Source organism: Megalobrama amblycephala, linkage group LG19, assembly GCF_018812025.1.
Source record: "Megalobrama amblycephala isolate DHTTF-2021 linkage group LG19, ASM1881202v1, whole genome shotgun sequence".
Taxonomy (NCBI): Eukaryota; Metazoa; Chordata; class Actinopteri; order Cypriniformes; family Xenocyprididae; genus Megalobrama; species Megalobrama amblycephala.
Genome location: NC_063062.1, coordinates 30458886 through 30477792, shown reverse-complemented (window position 1 = coordinate 30477792; position 18907 = coordinate 30458886). Strand labels below are relative to the sequence as shown.

At 35.8% G+C, this 18907-nt stretch overlaps 1 protein-coding gene across 5 annotated transcripts in view; it reads right to left on the bottom strand.

Moving 5' to 3' along the window:
- Positions 1–18907, bottom strand: part of kiaa1549lb (KIAA1549-like b) — a 128277-nt gene that overhangs the window by 55722 nt on the left and 53648 nt on the right. For 4 of the 5 annotated variants that reach the window (XR_007181603.1, XM_048168609.1, XM_048168608.1 and 1 more), the window contains exons 7-13: positions 18639–18807; positions 16161–16220; positions 15305–15456; positions 12254–12425; positions 9376–9539; positions 9094–9129; positions 1702–1892 (exon numbers count right to left, since the gene is read on the bottom strand). Coding sequence is in view for 4 of the 5 variants with exons in the window: in XM_048168609.1 (XP_048024566.1) it covers positions 1702–1892; positions 9094–9129; positions 9376–9539; positions 12254–12425; positions 15305–15456; positions 16161–16220; positions 18639–18807 (944 nt within the window). In the remaining variant the exon portion in view is untranslated. The remainder of the gene's footprint in view (positions 1–1701; positions 1893–9093; positions 9130–9375; positions 9540–12253; positions 12426–15304; positions 15457–16160; positions 16221–18638; positions 18808–18907) is intronic. The other variant, XM_048168607.1, reaches the window with a different exon arrangement.

The following is an 18907-nucleotide window of genomic DNA, read 5'->3' as shown; positions in this document are numbered from 1 at the left end:
GTGGTCCAGGGTCACATATACTGACTTGAGTGTAAAAACATCGAAATGTGCAAAATATTTTATTTGACAACTGTAATTTCTATTAAAAATATGTCTAATATAGGAGGAAGGAAAATACTGAATAAGGAAGGGATGAAAGACATGGATATGAAAATGTAGAACAGACTAAAAATAATAAAAATATATATGGAAAAAAGTTTTCTTTTGGGTATATTTGCAGCTGAAAAAAGGTAATAAATCGCAGTATATCGCACTATGTTATCGAAAGCCAATCGAGCATGCTCTGCTCCTAAACACTTAACAAGCTATTTGTGTTCGTCATCCTGTGTTAAAAAGTGAGGGCATGGCAGAACACATGGTTTATAGTTCTTGGATGCCATACTTTTCATTTAATCAAAACCGACAGACAGGGTACATTCACACACAGACACTCAAACATACATCTTACTTAAGACAATGAAGCTGATTACTTCTATTTCAGAAGCAGAAGCATTCCCATAGCATCAACGCCATGACGCAGAGTTGAGTTCCCTCGAAAGGGAACTGTTTTCGACACTGATAATAATAAGAAATGCTGGTAAAACTTAAAGCCTTTATGTATAATGCATTACAAAGTTATTCATAATGTACCTTATAATGCATTATATCTTTTCATAAATAATCGTAACAAAAGTTAAAATGCATTATAATATTTGCAGATTCCTTGTTACATCTGAAATTGGCTGTTTGTCATGTGTTTTACATTATACTTTCCAAAGGAGTAACATAAGTATTATAACTGTGGTTACAATTATTCATGAGACCATACAATGTTTTATAAGGTGCATTATGAGGCATAAATAATGGATTAAAAATACTTTTATAATGAATTATACTGTATATAAAGGCTTTAAATAAAGTGTTACCAAAATATCTCTTGAGCACCAAATCAACATATTAGAATGATTTCCGAAGGATCATGTGACACTGAAGACTGGTCACATGAATTTGAACAAGAACAAATTACATTTTAAATTTATATTCAAATAGAAAACAGTTGTTTTAAATTGTAATAATATTTCGCAATAAAATTTTACTGCATCTTTGATTAAATAAATGGTTTTGGTAAGCATAAGAGATTTCTTTCAAAAAATCTTAATTTTTTTCAAACTTTTGACCAGTAGTTTATTTCATAATTTACATATTAATCAGTGGAACATCTGTGAACAGAGGCAGGAAAATGAAAAAAGAAAAAAACATCTCAACATTTTCAGAGATAAATGGTCTACATCATATCTACTTATTAACTCAAACAGTTTCTGCTCTGAGAACACTGCCTAAAGCAAGATCCATTTATCTCACTCCTTAATGAAACTAACTAAAAGCTACAGTATGCTCATCCAACCATTTGAAATTCATTAACAGATAGTCACCTTGTCAATAAGACAAAATTTTAAGAGGGCAGTGACCTCATTACACTGTTAAGATCATATTGACATTCTGGGCACTGATTTTATTTAAATAGCAGTTAGCAAACAAGTCTCTGTCACTATTATCTCACCATTTCTTGAACACAGTATAGTGTTTACTTTTGGTCATGTCTTTCATGACAAGTAGTTTTGTGGACTTGTGCCAAATCACAGCAAATGACAGCATCATTGATAGGGCTGCGACATGAATATTGAGCAATTACAACAAAGTGTTAGGTTTCTTCACACATACCTTTTCCTTATCTCACTAGTCAGGCTCTTCTTGGAAGTTGATCCATCCTGGCGTGCAGGTTTTTCTAAAGACAGAGGGGCATCTCGAATGGGGTGGGGCAGAACCATAGTCCCCTGGGTAACCGGGAGGGTCTCCTCATCACCACCCTGCTGACCCAGGTGTTGCTTGGCATAGTCAAACCCCTGAACAGGCTAAGCAATGAGCAAACATTCACATATTTGATTACAGACATGAAGGTTATTCTTTTACACACCACACTGAAAAAAATAAAAATAAAAAAGTAACATCTAAATTAACCTTTTCTTTTTTTTAGTCCAAAACCACTTTTTACAGTGCACAATGGGTTTTTTCATAAAATATCATGCATTTAAGGCAGATAAAAAAAGTGTTTTCTTTTGTTACAAAATCAATGATTTTGTTTTGCTTTGAAATAATTGCTTTGAACAAATGTTCAGGATATGACTGCTCTATTAAAATGAGAATGTATGAGGATCCAGTGAATGTTCATTGTTTCAAGTGCAATGAATATAGTCTTATCACTGAATACAACTAAGATATACTAAATATAAATTTTTCCCTTTCCTGTTTCACTGCCCGTTTTCTTATGGCATTATGATATATGTCAACAGATGAAGAATAAAATGTTTTTTTCTACTCAATGTTGTTCTCACCCATATATATATATATATATATATATATATATATATATATATATTTTTTTTTTTTTTTTTTTTTTTTTTTTTTTGTCAAACAATCTGACTGCATTAGATTTTACCAAGGAAAGTTCATGAGTTCACATGTTAATATAATCTTTAAATCTAATGAAGGTAAACAGATTTGGCAATGGATGGGCTTGAAGATGAGACTCAAATTCTAATTAAAGTAGTCTGAAGGCAATTTGAATGAATACATGTATAATTAGAAATAGAGGATGCTGTCACGTGAATGCATAAACCGATATTTATAAGTTTTGACTGACAAGTTTAGATTAATATGCTTAAATTTAATTTAGACTCAGATTTTTAATTCTTTAAGATCATGCAATGTAGAAATATCACCTTAATATATTAATATATTAAGGCTATATAAGGCTTGTTCTCAGTTCTGCGCAATGTTATTTTACAATATGGCAACAATGTGTAATAATACTGTCGCAATGCCATCCTATTAATTTATCTTAAGCACTGTTTCTGTAAGCTGTCCTTACAAGACATTATCCAGCCACAGCGTTATTGTGTCACAGTAGTTTCCAGACTTAGGATGGAAGTTTACAGTGGAAGTTTGGTTAAAGGGGTGGTTCATTGCGATTTCACTTTTTTAACTTTAGTTAGTGTGTAATGTTGCTGCTTGAGAATAAACAGTATCTGCAAAGTTACAGCGCAGAAAGTTCAATGCAAATGGAGATATGGCAGTTTAATGCCTACAAAAAAAACGACCAGTTTGGACTACAACAAGTCTTCTTCCTAGGGATGCTGGAGATCGGGAACAATGTTTACAATTTAAGTTTAATTCTGTTCCTGACAATTATAATGCTAATTTAGCTCTCTGTGCTGCACATTTTACGGAAGACAGCTTCCAGAATCTACACAAGTTCAATGCTGGATTTGCACAAAGGCTATTACTGAAAGATGGAGCAGTTCCCACTTTAAAAGCAGAAGCTGCTGTTTATGGGCCCCAACCTGTAAGCGTGTTTTATTTTTTTATAAAGTTATATAGTTTCTGGGACGTAAACAAAGACCAATGCATTTTTGCTTCGCTAGCCAGTTAGCTAAATTCTATTTCATACTTCTCCAACAAACGCCTACAAACACCAACAAACTTCTATGTAATCACACCAGCGAACTTCTGTTGGTGTTTGTTGGCGTTTCTGTTATCAGTGTACAGCGTTGTTTCATTACGGCTTTTATGTCGTATTTACCCACATGCTCGTTCATGCTATAAATTAAACAGTACATTTACAAAAATGCTACTACTCAGTCATGTATTCAGCTACAGTAAAGCTTTAATCAGAACACTACGGGGCAGCAGTAACATTTACAAGTGACAGCATATCTAAACACTTCGACACAAAAACAAAAAAAATACTTAACATTCATAAACGTCCATTAAAAGCCGTGTTTACAGAGGTTCTGCTTGACCCTCTTCGTCATTATTGCTATCTGGATCTGATTCGGGCTTAAATTGATACGGCAATATTGACAACATTATTTACATTTCCACCAAAGCAAAGACTGGACTTTGATCGAAGCACATGCGAAATTTGCCCGTAATGGTAAGGGGTGTGGCGTTTCCGGAAAACGTGAATCGTGAGTATTCCAGACAGCTAACCAATCTGAGCCCATTGCGTATTTCTGAGGAAGGGGCTTCATAGAACCAGGAACTTAACAGAATGTTTTTAGGAGAAGGGAAACAGCAGTGTAGAATAAAGGTAAAATATATGAAAAATATGGCGTTTTTTTTTTTAAAAACGAAGCATTAAGACATTAAACTGTGCCCCATAAACACAATCAAGCGTAGAAAAAAAACACTGAACCACCCCTTTAAGTCTTTAATTGTTAACCACTCACCTAAATGTTGATGTTTTTGAAGCTTATTTGTTTCTCAGCTACTATTTTAACCTTGCTGAATTTTAATTGTATTTTGCGCTAAAATTGCTATCTTAATATTTTAATACACTTTAATATCACTGATTTTAAGCAATTCCATCTCTTAATTTTAACATTTTCTTGTGCACAACTAGCTGGAGACAATCCCAAATATAAGTAAAACTATTTGTCAAATAATTTATAATAACAGAAATATAAATACAATGGGGATAGAACATTTAGATAATCCGGTTAAAAGACAGAACAAAAAGCAAAAAGAGATGACCATAAACAAAGCAAGTAATATCTAAGTTAAGTTTGTTTTAAAATAGCAATTAAATATTAACATAAAAACAAATGTCACAATGAGGTGATGGTCTAAAAAATGTCATAAGGCCAATAACTTGCCTTTGACCTAAACCCAAAACCCATCCTAAAACCGCTGGCCTGGCACTGCTCTCCGGGAAACCATTGTGAAGAATGGTGGCCTTGCAAATATATTCTAAGGCTATGTTCAGACTGTCAGACAAAATCCAACTTAGCAAGTGTGAACGGCAAAAAATAAATACAATTTTTACAAATCTGTTTCAAGCTACATTCATATGTGATTTGAAATCCTGTTCAAATCGCATTTCCGGATATCCGTTTCGGTCTGATTGCTCGGATTTTGCGTGGTTTATGTGACTTTCTCACACCACGTAAAATGTAACGGAGGTCAGCTAGGATGCTCTAGCAACTGACGCTAGAGGTTGCAGCCTTGGAGCTGCCGCTTAGAGCAGGCAGTTGCGAACTGGAGGGGCTACATTGGTGCCGTGACCCGGACTGGAGTGAGGTTTGGGGGGTGAGCGTAATGGAGGCCAGCTAGTAGTTGCTGTGCAAGTAAACCTTACTCCTCTGGGCTGGGTTTACCGAAACCTTCTTAACTCTACGTCGTTCTTAAATTATACCTTAAGCTGTACCTTAACGTTAATACGTGTTTCCCGAAACGTTCTTAGTTAAGCATACCTTCTGTAAGTCATACTTTCGTAAGGTTGGTCTGGAGCACTCTTAGCTGTAGCTTATCACTGTTGACAGTCAATATGAATATAATTCTGAAGCTGTAATACACCCAGTGTTCGATCAGGATTATGGCAAAGAATAAAATGCAAAAAATTCACTGCTAAATTCAAATGTGCTTTGGCACTGAACCAGAGACAGACACGCATTCTGCACTTGTCATGTAATGTTATCACAACTATTCAGCGTTTTTAACCTCATCGTGCTTTATTTTAGTTTTCAGACATTTAAATACACATTTGAATTAAGTAGGCTACTGCATACAAAAAAGACATTTATAGTTTTTTGTCTACGGAAGCTGCAACAATAACCCTTTCAATTATAATTTGACGAAGTGTTTTATTCATATCAGATACACATTGTTTATGAAACAATAAAGTTTACTCTATTCTTCTCCCAGTTCACCGGCCACATACTTTTATGTATTTCGGGGAAGATTTCGTATATCCGACAGCTCTAACTGCCATGCAAACTCATCGCGCAACAAAACACATTCACTTCCACATATTTTACAATCGGAATATATCATAAAATTAATGATATAGTTAACAAGTTTGTGAATATTTAAAAAAAAAAAAACGATATAAACGCGATACCACATGTCTTTCATCTGCATGACACGTCTCCAAGGAATTAAAACTTTATTCTAAATAACGGTCACCTTAAACTCACACTGATGGGGGCTCCATGCCCCCAGAATATAGATAAATTACAATATAGATTTAGTTTGCAATTTGGATTACTTTTATAACATCCTATGAGTCCTGATAAATGCAATTTCTACTTCTGAAATGCTTCGTTTTATAAAGAACACTGATTTCTCACTTAATGCAGTGAAGCAGCCCCTGTATAGAGTGAATTATCGATTCTCGAGCCATCGAGATCAACCAATTCAGCACCAACGCCATGGACAGCACCTGGTAACATCGCACTTAAGAAGATATACCTTAAGCAACCTCATAAGGTATAGTTCGGGGAACACGCCTAGAAACGGTACATCTTCAGTGAAGGTCTACCTTTAGAGTCATTGTAGAGCGCTAAGAGACAACGTAATTGGGAAACCCAGCCCTGATCTCAAGAGATGCGCTAGCGACTGACACTAGAGGTTGCAGCCTATAGCCTCCTTGTTAGATTGTCCGACTCCCATGTGGACGGGCCCGGGTTTGTGTCCCGCTTGGTGCAGGCAGGTGCGAACTGGAGGGGCTACATTGGTGCCATGACCCGGATTGGAGTAACGGCGGCCAGCTAGTAGTTGCTGTGCAAGTAAACCTCACTCATCTGATCTCAAGAGATGCTCTAGCGACTGATGCTAGAGGTTGCAGCCGTTAACCTCCTTGTTAGAGCGTCTGACTCCCATGCCGGAGACCCAGGTTCAAGGCCCACCCAGAGCAGGGCGAGTAGGACCTGGGTGAGGGGTTACATAAATGTCAAGACGTTGTTATAGGAAACATGCTGAAAGTTGCTGCAGAAACCCAGAAGACTCCGTAGTCCAGCACGGCGGCTGCACATTGTCATGTTGTAAATAAGACAACATCTGTCTTGCAAACTGTGTTGCAGTTGTTGTTGTTCTTTTTGGCATATGCCTACATCATTGCTATAGAAACCAATGCAGATATTCCGAAGTGGCATGGACACAAATTCGGATCTGAACAGTTGCGATACACAATGTGGACATAATTTTAGATCAGATTCTAATTGGATACACAAATAATCGGATTTGGACTGACAGTGTGAACGTACACTAATATTTTGTGTCTGTTTTCTATAGTTTCCCCACTCTGTATAGTTTTCTTGGTTACTCATTACTCCCTAGTTTGTCACTATGGTTACTCTTTGATTTATTGATTATGCTCACCTGTTCCGTATCTATATTTTTATTAGTATTATTATTATTTATTTATTTTTGGTATTGTGTATATAGTCCTGTGTTTTAGTCACTCCTTATCTGTTCTTGTTTATGTATAGGGTGGTTTTTGTTCCTGTGATTATTCTAGTGTTCTACTAAGTGTTTACATTTAATAAAGACTCTTATTTATATCTTCTGTGTCTTTGTGCACTGCAACCACCACACTGAACCACTACACTGCATATGATTTTGCAAATAGCAAATCCTCAGATGCTGGATAACTGAAAGCAATGATGCATTCTATAATGGTCAAGCAAAATTCAGGCAGTAGTTTGTCAGTAATAGTGAATGATAAACTAGGCCAGAGGGTGTATATTGGGAAAAGCAGGTCAGATCATTATACCTAATAAATAAGATATATTTGGCATGTTTAAAAGAGAATTGCTGTCTGCATTTATTTTAGTGAGGAGGATACATGTTTTACGGTTTTGCAGAATTGATGTATTAAATGCATTTTTATAACAAAGAGGTTTTTGTCCCTTCCATAGTCCCTCTAGCCTACTTTCAACTAAATCATCAGAGAGTTTCTGACCTTATTCCTAAAATATTCAGCTTGTTTAGGCATCCAAGCACGCAACGGAACACATACACAACACACACATGTACACACACATACATTCAGATCCTAATTAGAAAAAATAAAATAAAAATGCTGTGCTATTGACATAATTCAACATAATCTTCATATTTATGTAATACAAAATTGTATGTGAGTGATTTTAAAGGAATAATTCACTCAAAAAATTCAGTGCAATTCATTTATCTTGTCCCATCATGTCATTCCAAATCTGTATGATTTTCATGTCAAGGCTGCTGTTTAACATATAATGAAAGTTTGAAGTGTTCATTTTGAAGCTCGACATCCCCAGTCTTCATATGTTCATTTTATGGAAAAAGCAGCCAGGACACTTAGCTAAACAACAAAATTTAGGGCCCTATCATACACCCAGTGCAACGCGGCAGCAGGCACAATGCAAGTGTTTTTTGCTAGTTTCAGCCTGACGCAGTTATCATTTTCACGTCCAGCACCACGTTGTTTAAATAGCAAATGCATTTGCACCCATTTGTGCACCCATGGGCATACTGGTCTGAAAATTAGGTGTGTTCAGGCTCTTTGATTGTGTGTTACTATTTTGAGGCAACTGAAATAGACTGCACCATTGACCAACTGAAACCTGGTCTAAAGTCAATATTTGTTTTAAAGAGCCTGTTAGTAATATGCGCCTATATGCGGGTGCACAACGTACACTCTGCTTAGTACACACACAGGGACGCGCAGCAGGAAACAAACATGCCAAATATTAAAAATAGAAGTTTTACAATGTAAAAAATTATTATTGTGTGCATAAAGATAAAAAAGCTTTGGTGGAATCGGGCTTTTCCTGTAGATGCAAATTCCATCATGTAAATAGCAAATCCGCTCGCGGCGCAACTGTCTTTTAAAGGGAATGGGAGATGAGACTCTGATTGGTTTATTGCATGTTATGCCCAAAACAATTTTAGACCATGTGCCTGGCGCGCTGACCATTTTTCCCGTTGTTAAACTAGCAAAAGTGGATAAGAACATGCCCTAAATGCACTTGTGCCGTGCGCTTTAGACCATGCGCTTAGATCGTTAAAATAGGGCCCATAGTTTTATGTGTTTGGAATGAAATATGGGTGAGTAAATGATGACAGAAATTAACTTTGTGTGTGTGCATGTGTGTATGAGAACTAACCCTTTAATTGTGCAAGATCATTAGTATTTGTCCCTGAGACCTGTCTACACTACACATCATCCTTAACACTGTGTGCACATCAGGATCCAGAGCAGCAGGTGAGATGATTGAAGAGCTGAATAACTACCTGAGGGTAATAACCCACGTCTCTCCAGTAAGCAGTCTAAATGAGAGAAAACAGCATCAAGAGTCATCAATCATTTCTTGCTCTCTCTCATACACTCTCTCGGGATGTATTCCCAGAGGCAAGCAAAGCATGTAAGCATTTGAGGAAAACTGTTGATGAAGCCACTGTAAAATATGCTGAGTGTACAAAATACCATAATGAGTTATAATGAGAGAGTTAAAGAGCAAAGCAGTGCCTTATGGGAAATGGTCAAGCAGGATATTTGTCCAGTCACTGCCGTACCTTGACTCGAGGGTTGAAGTTGCCAATTGGATCGCTTTTGAAATCGTTCTTGTTTTTATGACAGAGCACCATGGTGATGATGATGATGATGAGGGTCACCACACCGATGGGGGCTAGCACCGCAGCAATGATCCACAGGTTGTTGGGTGGATTCTTCACCACGGCTGCATGGTGGGAAAAATATTTAGTTTGCACAACAATAATTTTGTTATTGATTACATTAGCAACATTTCAGTACTCATTCTTTTTCTTCTTTCAGTGGATCATACAGTACCTAGTTGACTTAAAGAATTGCAAATGAAAGCAATATTTTGAGTTTTGTGACTTTTAGTCCATGTTTATTAGCTTTGATGCCTCTATATGCTATTCTGTAAAGCTGATGAAAATAACCTTTAGCAAATATGGCTGCCTTCGAAATTGCATACTCTCTTGAGTAGGTACTTATTTTAAATAAGTAATTACTTTGTGACCGCTAAAAAAGGATGTTATATATAGTATAAATGTGTGTAGTATGTCATTTGGATGTATTACATCGGCCATTTTGTCATCACGTGGTCTACCAATGTCATTTGTGTCACTTTACTGCCATTCACGATTCATCTCCTGTGGCCTCATGGGATGGTAAAGTATCCATCTCATGCACACTTCAGAATCTCACCGGAAGTAGTAGGTCATCCGGGTAGTTTTGCCTACTCTTTTACTGTTTTTTTTTTGCCTACTTTAAAGTAGGAAAATATGCAATTTTGGATGCAGCCAACATATCTATTTTAGACAGGAAACGTTAGATAGCATGGGCTTTAAATGGCATGCCATTTATATGCAGTCTGCTAGCAATCACATAATTTAATGCATGCCACAAGCTGATAAGCCCTTTGCTGATTTTGCAGGCAATGAGATTGCTTGTTCAGCATTTAAAGGTGCCCTAGAACCCTTTTTCACAAGATGTAATATAAGTCTAAGGTGTCCCCTGAATGTGTCTATGAAGTTTCAGCTCAAAATACCCCATAGATTTTTTATTATTCAATTTTTTAACTGCCTATTTTGGGGCATAATAAAAAATGTGCAGATTCAGCGTGCGTCCCCTTTAAATGCTCACGCTCCCCACCCCCAAGCTGGCAACTCTATAATACATTGAATATACATAAACATAATTTGGGGCATAATTAGAAATGCGCCAATTCAGGGCTGCTGCCCCTTTAATTGCTCGCACTCTCCGCCCCCCGAGAGCTCTCAACTCTATCATTGCATAAACAAAGTTCACACAGCTAATATAACCCTCAAAATGGATCTTTACAAAGTGTTTGTCATGCAGCATATCAGATCGTGTAAGTATAGTATTTATTTGGATGTTTACATTTGATTCTGAATGAGTTTGATAGTGCTCCGTGGCTAAAGCTAACATTACACACTGTTGGAGAGATTTATAAAGAATGAAGTTGTGTTTATGAATTATACAGACTGCAAGTGTTTAATAATGAAAATAGCGACGGCTCTTGTCTCCATGAATACAGTAAGAAACAGTGGTAACTTTAACCACATTTAACAGTACATTAGATCATATTAATGATCCCGACTGTTGCGTCACAGTCTGTGTTATGTTGAGATTTGCCTGATCTTCAGAGGTCTTTTGCACAAATCAAATTTACATAAGAAGGAGGAAACAATGGTGTTTGAGACTCACTGTATGTCATTTCCATGTACAGAACTCTAATTATTTAACTATGCCGAGGTAAATTCAATTTTCAATTCTAGGGCACCTTTAAATATTATTATTAACTGTTCGTTGTAAGCTGGTCCTGCAGCATGCAATCAGAGTTCCTCTGAAATCGTCCACCTCCCCCAGCTCCACCCATCTACATCTATTGGCAGTAGCAAGTCCATACTTGCTTTGCAGCAGTGTGTGTTGCAGATCTAGTCTGCCAAGACCAATTCAATTGTCAATAAGTTGTCATGACTGAAATGCATTTAAACTACTACTACTGTCAATCAAAGAAAAAAAAAAAAAAAAACATATATATATATATATATATATGTAAATTTTTTTCTGTAATCACAATTAATCGCACCTAACATTAAAATTTGAAATATATATTTTTATATTGTAATATGTAATTTAAACTTCAAATTAATATAGAAACAACATAAAGGCAGTATATTTTAAATATTTGTTTAAAGGCATCTTTTTACTAAGTACTATGAATGAAAGACAGTATCACCAATACCAGTGCAACTGATGGATTTTTTTTTTTTTTTTTTTTTTTTCTGGGTATGAAATAAGTAATTATAGCCATTCAAAGTTACAGTAAATTGAAAGGCATAATTTTTTAAGTTATTTACATTTGTTTGGTTGATGCAAAGTTGTACATTTTTGCAACTTTGCTCATTTTTGAATGACCATTAAAGGAGAAATATGGTATTTGCAGCCAGGTTGACAGGGTCATGCAAAATCTTGACCACTGGCCTCACACTAACTAATAAAAGCAAGTGGAAAATCCTGTTTTAGATTGACTGTGATGTCATTGAAAGATTATTTTCTATTAGAAAAAGAATGAGACCTTAAATATTCCACAACTTCCTGTGTCAATAGGAAATATGTCAACACAGGAAATTGTGTTCTGTAAAACATTTCATGATTCTTTAAAGAAATGTTCTGGGTTTGATTCAATTTACAGCATATGTAACAATGTTGATTATCACAAAAAAAAAAAAAAAAAAAAAAAAAAAGATAACATTTTTCCATGTCTCAGTTGGAAATAAAGTATCCTTAGTTACATATCCATATTTTTATAACTAATTCAACTAATTTTGCATATTGTAACATTTCTATAATTAAAATGTATATAATTCTAGTTAAACTTGAAGAGAACATAATCCTGACCTTCAGCCTGCAGTTGGACAAAGTATCCCAGTGTGAGCGCCATGGTCTGCGAGTCCACTGTGTTCAGAAGCTTGGCTGCAGATGTGCCAAGCAGTGGGGTCCCGTTTTGCTGGGCATAGTAGGTCATCTCAGCTGGGTTTTTTGGCCCATGTACACGCCTGATACTAACCATCTGAATGCAATAAAACACAGCTTCATCACTTTCTATAGACACAGTTTTATGTGGTAAACCTGAATGTTAAACATTTTCCAACAAACACTCTAACACTGGGCTGCGTCCGAAATCGCATACTCTCTGTAGTAGATACGTATTTTGAATAAGTAATTACTTAATGACTGTTAAAAAAATGAGTATGAATGTGTGTTGTATGAATGTAATCTGGAAATGTAAACGTAAACGTATGTAAAAGAACTACATTCACCATGCTGTCATTATGATGTGACCGACCACTGTTAGTTGTGTCGCTTCACTGCCATTCACAATTCTTCTCCCATGGCCTCATGGGACAGTAAAGTGTCCATTGAATGCACACTTTAGAATCTCTCCAGAAGTAGTAGGTCATACAGGTACTTTTTGCCTACTCTCTTATGAGTACTGTGAATTTGGACATACTTCTATTGTCACATACTTATTTTCGCCTACTATATAGTAGGGAAGGATGAGATTTCAGATGCAGCCTGTAAAATTAATTAATTAGAAATGAGCAGCAGGGTGAAATCACTACATGAATCTCTCCTCAGGTAACAGTAGAAGATGTACAATAGTAGCTTTTGTGTGAAAATATATTCAGGATAAATATTGCATGATTAAAAAAAAAAAGTAGCAAGAAAAAAAAAGAGATAAGAAAATAATATAATATCCATTTTGGTTTATAATTTGTAATGATGTTAATGATTGTTAAATGACAACTACAAAAGAAAAAAAAGGTAACACTTTATAATAACTGCACGCTATGAATTATTAGTTAAGCATTAGTAAATAGTCAAATCAAATCATAGTCATAATCAAACCAGTTTTGTACAGTTGTACAGTTTAATTTTTTGCATCTTGAAATAAATATTTCTATGTTCTGTATCACTCTTTACGAGGCATAAATAGTCCTCACTTTAGATGAGCTCACAAAATAGTTAACTCACAACTACTACAGGTTTTATAACTACCTGAATTAATCATGAAATAGAGTAGGAATACGTGTTAATAAAGCATTTATTAGCACACTGAGTAGACGTGCCCATATTCGGTAATACAATCGCGATAATGAATATGCACGATATTGTTATCGCGGAGACTTTAAAATAGCATATATAATTATTTATTACGAATTATTGACATTTTTATAACACATTTTAAGAATACTTTCCCCATCAACCGTATAAAATGCACAACACGTGCACTCAGATGTAAACAAGCCCAACCTGCAGGAGAAGCACATGGCGAATCGAGTGAAGGAGACATGCTGAATGAAAGTGCACGTTAACATTACTAAAATCAAAATAACTTATTCAATCGACCTGAGATAAAACTAACAATGATCAGTTGTATTTCTTAACTAACATTAACAAAAAAATGATACCTTCTGTAACAAATGTAACCATAAATAATGAGACCTTATTGTAAAGTGTTACCAGTTGTTCTTTATAATCTCACATTTTAGATCAAGATAAAGATCATTTATAAAGGTTTTTAAATGACAAAACAAACTCACTTACACATATTTGAGAATCAGAATTTCAGATAGTTGATGACATGGTAAGCAAGTTTGTGAATATTTTAAATAAAAAAGGAAATACAAAATAATAGCAATACATCTGTCATACAGTGTTATTGTGGCTGCGGTGTGTTACGTGACAAGCATGATGCGTCGCCATGGAATAAGGGCAAACATTCTAAAATAATGGTCACCTTAAAAAAAAACTCAAGCCTCGTTTACACTGCACGCGTGTGCGTTGCATTACGGCTCCGGCAAGGTTTTGTTCCGTCTTCTGAGCGGTGTCAACTCACACCAGAAGCATCTCAGAAGCGAAGCGGCTGGATTCCCGAGACCACAAGATTTGCATGTCTGACGTTTTTTCATTGATTTTTCCGTGTTTTTAATGGCTAAATGGTTATATTTTGTCCGGTTTGATTGTGTTTATTGCTATGCCATATTTTATTTTGCTGTAGCCATACAGATGAAGTTAACACACTTAAAATTCCAGTTATGGACAACAAAAACAAATAAATTTCAAGTTTTTCAACTTCGAATCTCTTGTCGTCAGTTTCTGGCATCGTAGTTATGTGAAATATGAGCGGGAGTTTACACCACGTGATTATTTTGACTTTATTTTGTATTTGAGCTGCGCGTCTTGGACGCGGCGTCCGTCAAAAATAGGCGAGGCGCCTATCTTTAGCGACGCGGCGAGCAGCTTCTGGGACGGTTCTCAAACGCACCGCGGCTGGTGTAAACACGAGCATTGACTAGAGTGGCCGCGAATCAGCTCCGGTAGCCGCGTCGCAGCCGTAATGTGCCGCACACGCGTGCAGTGTAAACGAGGCTTTACTCTGGGGGTCAGCTAGAAATCTTTCATATTGTGCCTTTAATAGAGGTGGTGATGGGGAATGGCATACTAAAAATTTTGAATAAGGAAATTTGATTACCACAGTAAATTCATGCACTAAAAATTTTAAATGTCCATGTTTTCTTTTAGCGTTACAACATACCCCAGTAGATGGGTAGGTTGTAACAACAGCACTCTTTGTAAATGACAATAATTTACAAATTTTTAGCATACATTGTAGATCTCCAAACTACTTTCATTTGAAGTACATACATATGGAAGTATCAGAGTTTGGCCGATTTCCAAATGACAAACAACGATAACTCCACAACTACAGCTAAAACAGATTCAAGTAAGAAATAACTATACTGTTGTTGGGCCAAACTATGGCCATTTCTTACTTGGGGTATGTGAATATGTCTTCTAAAATTACTAATTTTTTCAAATTTTTTTTATTTGTTCGCAATAAATTTGCTTAATAAATTAGCACTTGGAAGTTCCATTAGGTTGTACCTGGACAGTGTAACTGCCCACCGTTGTTGCCCGTTTAAAGCGAATGCCTTGCTGATGGGCCACCATGAAGAGCTCAGCCAACCGCTCCTCCATGAGACTGGCAAAGCTCTGGTACTGTCCTTCCAGAGAGGAGTTTTCCACATCCTGAATCACTGGAGAGATATGGAGAGGGAGAGACATTAAATGAAAGAGTCTTGCTGCAGAGTTTCTCATCTCTGGCCCTCACGTTCAGAGCTGCTGCTGAACCACTGCTGTAGCGTCTTGCTCACAATAGTTACTTCTCAATTATGCTGTACATGACCAAAACGATGATGAAACTAATGACGAAAAATGACAAAAAAAAGGACCAAATTTTACTTTGTCATTTTGTTTGTTTTTGCTCTGCCAATGAAAATGGTTCCAAACAAATTCAAAGCAGGATCAACCGTTGTGTGTCCCTTACCAATTCATGAATACAAGCATTATTCAATACACTCAAATTTTGATTAACTGATAATGGTTTGATGTGTTTACATAAAATAGAAAGAAATATAAATGATCTAATCTTGCCATAGAATGGCAGCATATTATTATATGTATTATACAAACTCACTGGAGCAAATGGTTTAATTTGTTATACATGTTATGCAAAAATGTTTGTAATATAACAACAAAAAGTTTCCCAGATGTTTCCCACAATAATTTTGTGAGCTTTTAAGAGTATTCTAGCTTATATATGATATTAAAGCAAACAAAAAACAAAACCAATATCAATTTACACAACATCACTCCATATAATGAGAATGGGAGTGAAAATAATCTTTCATAATGAAGGAACTATAGAAATTCTGTGAACATTCATCAATAAGATGTTTACCTGTGATTATCCAAAATGGCCTGGTTGCTACTGATGTGTTGAGGTTATGATATTCCAGAGCTGCAGAGGAAAGATAGTGAGAGGGAAGAGAAAGGAAGCAAGAGAAACTGTTGTAGAGTGGAAGAATAGATAAGAAAGCTTGTTTCCAAAGACATTGCTTTGATCCTGGGTCTAGAGGCTTAGCTGAGCACATCTACTCTCCAACAGACAGTACAGAGAGACTAGCCGCATTCCCCAAATGAAACCTTTACTCAATTGCATACTGGCAGTGTGATTAAAGGCTCTGGCTGACATCCTGTCTTTAAGGCAGAATCACTAAGCAGCCTGTAAAATTCCAACAGCTGTTGAATCACTCCACTAAGGTCTTCTAAGGTCTCATCTGAAGAACAACAGCCCAAGTGTTTTGACCAGTGTTTAATGTTTACACACAAAATGTTTACACAGTACAGTATGCAAAAAGTAGTACATGAGTTAGGGACGTGCCCGAAGCAGAATACCTTATTCGGAAAGGCGCGGATATTGGCTTCAAAATGAATAAAGAACTCTATCGAATAATAGGAAAACTAATCTGCAGACTTTGCTGGATTAAAAGTGAGCCAGGGGATAGCATAGCCACGATATTATAAACCTCTAAAATCACTACGAAATAATGAGTGTGTAAAGTAAATGAGTGAAAAACTTTATGAATTAAATGAGAACAGGCTAACAATGCGATCAAAAATCAAATTGCCACGTTGCTGTTGTGAGTCTCTCAGAAATCAGAGCTTTGACATCAACTAAGATACTATATCAAACACATTTTCTACTACTTAATGGCCCGGTTTCACAGACAGGGCTTAGCCTAAATCAGGATTAGGCCTTAGTTCAATTAGGACATTTAAGTAGCTTTTATAAACGTACACTATACAAAACATTACTGGTGATCATCTTGAGACAAAACAATGGCACTGACATATTTTAAGATATGTCAGTGCAAGTTGCTTTCAGTTAAAACAGCTCAAACATGCATTTTAGTCTAGGACTAGCTTAAGCCTTTTCTGTGAAACCGGGGGATAATGTATGCATGTATTCTTTGTAATTTATTCAGATTTTCAATGTTATGCAGAGCAAAAATTTGCAATTTTCAAACACTTATCTTTTCAAGTTTCAATAAGTTTCAAACACTTATTTTGACCTTATTCCATATTAATTTGTAAGAATTTCCCTTTCAAACACAAACTTTTGGGAATGGAAAGTATCTAAATTAATCATCAAAGGTGATTTACTAAGGTTTGCGCTAGTCAAAAAAGCATGTCTTAAACCAGACACCCATAACATTTTCTTTCAATTTCCATTTTCTCTAATCAGCTCTAATCAGCTGGAGTCCTCTTATTTGAGGTTGTGGTTGTCCAGACATAACTCTGTACACAAAGTTTCTCTGGAAATAAATAAATAAATAAATAAATAAATAAATAAATAAAATCCCCTTTTATTTAACAATTCATATTATTGCTTTAATTAGAATATAGTTCAATATATTTTATAATTCTAATAAAAAAATAATTATTTTATGAGCTATACAAGGCATATTATTAGATTTGATTTGTTAATGAAAACCTGACCACTTCCAGATTTATCCGAATACAGATATAGATACAAAATAATTTTGAGATTGTTACAGAGACAGATATTGTCTCCACTGCACATGATGCACATGATATCTACTTAAATTCTTCATTAAATGTAATTACTACTATGACAGTACACAATTTTGGGTGCATTCAGAGTTAAGACATTGGAACAAACGTGCAAAAATTGTACCTTTAGGGGTACAACAATTTGTCACTGGGGCAGTACCCTCAAAAGTATACAAAACACTACTACAACCCTAGTTAGGGCACGGTTATGTAAATAAATGCATTTTACTTATTGAAAAGTTAATCAAAAACTTCAACAAAGCAAAGACAAAGCAGACCAGAGAATTGACAGCTAGGAGAAAGCAAGCAACCTCACAGTCAGCATTAGCAAAAGTGTGACAGTGAGATGTGTGATATCCTCACCATTACATTACAGTTGCTAGTGGAACCGTGTTCTTTCCACACTGACACACACACAAGTGTATGTGGGATTCCCTACTGTTAATTATTTTTCCTTATAATTGGCTTTGATTTGCGTGCTGTGCCCTGGCCCATGTATGCATGAACCTGTGAAGACTACAAACCAAACGGTAAATGCTTAATCTCTCTGAAGAGAATCATCAATGTTATCATGCCTCTATCATGTTTAGATAGTCATGTCCTGAAAAACTTTTTTTAGCATTAATGCTGTTTAGTTGTTTGTTTTTTTAATGAATATGTGACAGTTATATATAAAAATATTAACCAAAAATTAATTAACTGAATTATTGTTAGTTTGTCAGTTTTGCATACTATACCAAGACTATATCCATACTATACTATACATACTATACAAATTGTAACAATTGCAGAAAGCACTTACGCTCAGCAGTGATCAGTGGAGGGTAAAACAAGAAGTAGCCGACAAGCTCAGCGGTCAGGTGGCTGAGGAGGTTACTGGCTGTTGTGCCATTGAGAGAGACACTGCCATTATGCACCACATATATCAGAGATATTGCAGGAGAACCCAAAGACTGAGATGTGCTCAAAATCTGTGGAGAAAAGAGAAGACGGAAACTAAAAAATTATGAAAGAAAATGAAAGAGTATTTTAAACTTTTTTTCCCAAAAAATGCAAGCCTACTGTATAGAG